The 1,932-nt window shown below is 61.9% G+C and overlaps 1 protein-coding gene across 1 annotated transcript in view; it reads left to right on the top strand.

Moving 5' to 3' along the window:
- Positions 1 to 482: 482 nt before the first annotated feature.
- KCNT1 (potassium sodium-activated channel subfamily T member 1) overlaps positions 483 to 1,932 on the top strand; it is a 25,526-nt gene continuing 24,076 nt past the window's right edge. The window contains exons 1-4 of the mRNA XM_021690984.2: positions 483 to 523; positions 950 to 1,006; positions 1,682 to 1,730; positions 1,800 to 1,859. Coding sequence (XP_021546659.2) covers positions 483 to 523; positions 950 to 1,006; positions 1,682 to 1,730; positions 1,800 to 1,859 — 207 coding nt within the window. The remainder of the gene's footprint in view (positions 524 to 949; positions 1,007 to 1,681; positions 1,731 to 1,799; positions 1,860 to 1,932) is intronic.

Below are 1,932 nucleotides of genomic sequence, written 5' to 3' on the forward strand. Positions count from 1 at the left end.
ATGGATGGTAGGTGGATGGTTGGATGGATGGTGGATGGATGGATGAGTGGTTGGATGGATGGACAGATGAACTATGGATAGTGGATGGATGGTAGATGGATGGCTGGATGGATAGTACATGATGGATGGATGGATGGATGGGTGGATGGATGGATGGATGGTTGGATAGATGAATAGTAGATGAATGGTTGGATGGATGGATGGATGGTGGATGGTGGGATGGATGGTGGATGGATGGATGGACGGATGAATGGTAGGTGGGTGGATGGATGGATGGTAGATGGATGGTGGGTGGGTGGGAGGATATCCAGCCACATCTGTGAGCATTGAGTTTGCAACAATAGCCCCAGTAAGGCTCAGGGGAAGTGGGTCAGTTGGAAAAAAAGGAGGAGGGAGCTGCCTATCACCATGGGGCTCTGTGAGAGTGAGGTCCCCTCGGTCAGTGATTGGTTACATCCTGGGGCAGAATGAACAGGTCCGCCATGCCCCCACCACCTTCCCAGGGGCTGGGCATCCAGCTGGTGTAGAGAGGCTTGTTCTTGAGAGTGACTCAGAGACATGTGTCTTGGAGTCAGCACCTCAGGGTGGGAGCTCAGCTCTCTCCCCCATCTCTCATGCACCGTCCAGCCTTGTTTGTGGCAGCTCCGGTCTCCGGGAGGCTCTGAGTGCCCCATGGTCCATCTCTGACATGCACAACCCTCCCCAGCAACTTCCTGTCAGACCAGGCAGAATCCTCAGCTTCCCCGCCCCAGCATGGTGTCCTTTCCCACCCTGCCTGCCTGGGGGTCTGGCGGGTGGTGGCAGGCTGCATTTCAGCCTGTCTGAGATACAGGGAGCTGGCCCTGGGTGGGGTGGGGTGGGTGGCCACCCACCGTGCTCCCTGAGCCCACGGCAACCTTGGGAAGCGTCTCTTCAGGGGCTCGGCTGGGCCAGCTCTGTCTCTCCACAGCTGGGGCTGCCCAAAGCAGAATTACACCTTCAATGGCTCATCCTCCGAGATCAATTGGTGAGTCCCCTGGCCAGTCTGGGACCTTGCCCTGGCCCAGCCCCTCGGGACAGAAGCGCAGCCTTGGCCCGGGTGCTGGGCAGCGCTGGGATGCCCCTCAGAGCACCTGAGGGCTCGGGGGCCGTGTTAGAATGATAGGTGTCACCACAGGGGACTTGACTCAGCAGCCTCCTTCCCGGCCCCCACCCCCGCTCCAGCTCAGCCCGCAGACCATGGGTGGGGAGGGGGGCAGCTGGAGGGCCTCAGTGACGTAGCTACTCCTCCTGTGGGTGACACGTTCACCCAAGGAGAGCCGTGGCCCCAGAGCGACCACGGTGCCTGGTCCAGAGTTTAGGATGCATCTCCTGGGGCTCGGCCACCTCCCGTAGGACCACCAGCATTCCAGCAGACCCTGCCCCTCCCCGGCTGGGCTGCACCTCCCCGAGCCCCAGAGCCAGGCTGGGCTGGGGAGGAAGGGAGCCCCGGGCTCAGTCTGCACTTGCCCCAGCGAGCCCGTCCAGGGCGAAGGGCCCCCTGAGCCTGCAGCGCTGCCCCACACCCCCCAGCTTCTGGCCTGCCTCCTTTCCCCTTCCCCTCCTGTTCTTTCCCTCCATCTGCCCAAGGAGCAGCTTGGGGTCAGCAGAGGCCCCGGGGCTGGGGGACAACAGCCCGAGGCTCACCTCCCTCCCTCCCCAGGGCGCCCATCCTCTGGGTGGAAAGAAAGATGACTCTGTGGGCTATTCAGGTGAGTGGGGGGCATGGCTCCGGGTGGGCCCTGCTCCCCCCAGCCCCACTCAGGCTCCACCCCTCCTAGGTCATCGTGGCCATAATAAGCTTCCTGGAGACAATGCTCCTCATTTACCTCAGCTACAAAGTGAGTACCCCCACCTGGCCTGACCCTCCCCTCTGACCCCCTACCCCACTCCTGGCTGGCTCGCCCTCCCTAC

Source organism: Neomonachus schauinslandi, chromosome 13 (assembly GCF_002201575.2).
Source record: "Neomonachus schauinslandi chromosome 13, ASM220157v2, whole genome shotgun sequence".
Lineage (NCBI taxonomy): Eukaryota > Metazoa > Chordata > Mammalia > Carnivora > Phocidae > Neomonachus > Neomonachus schauinslandi.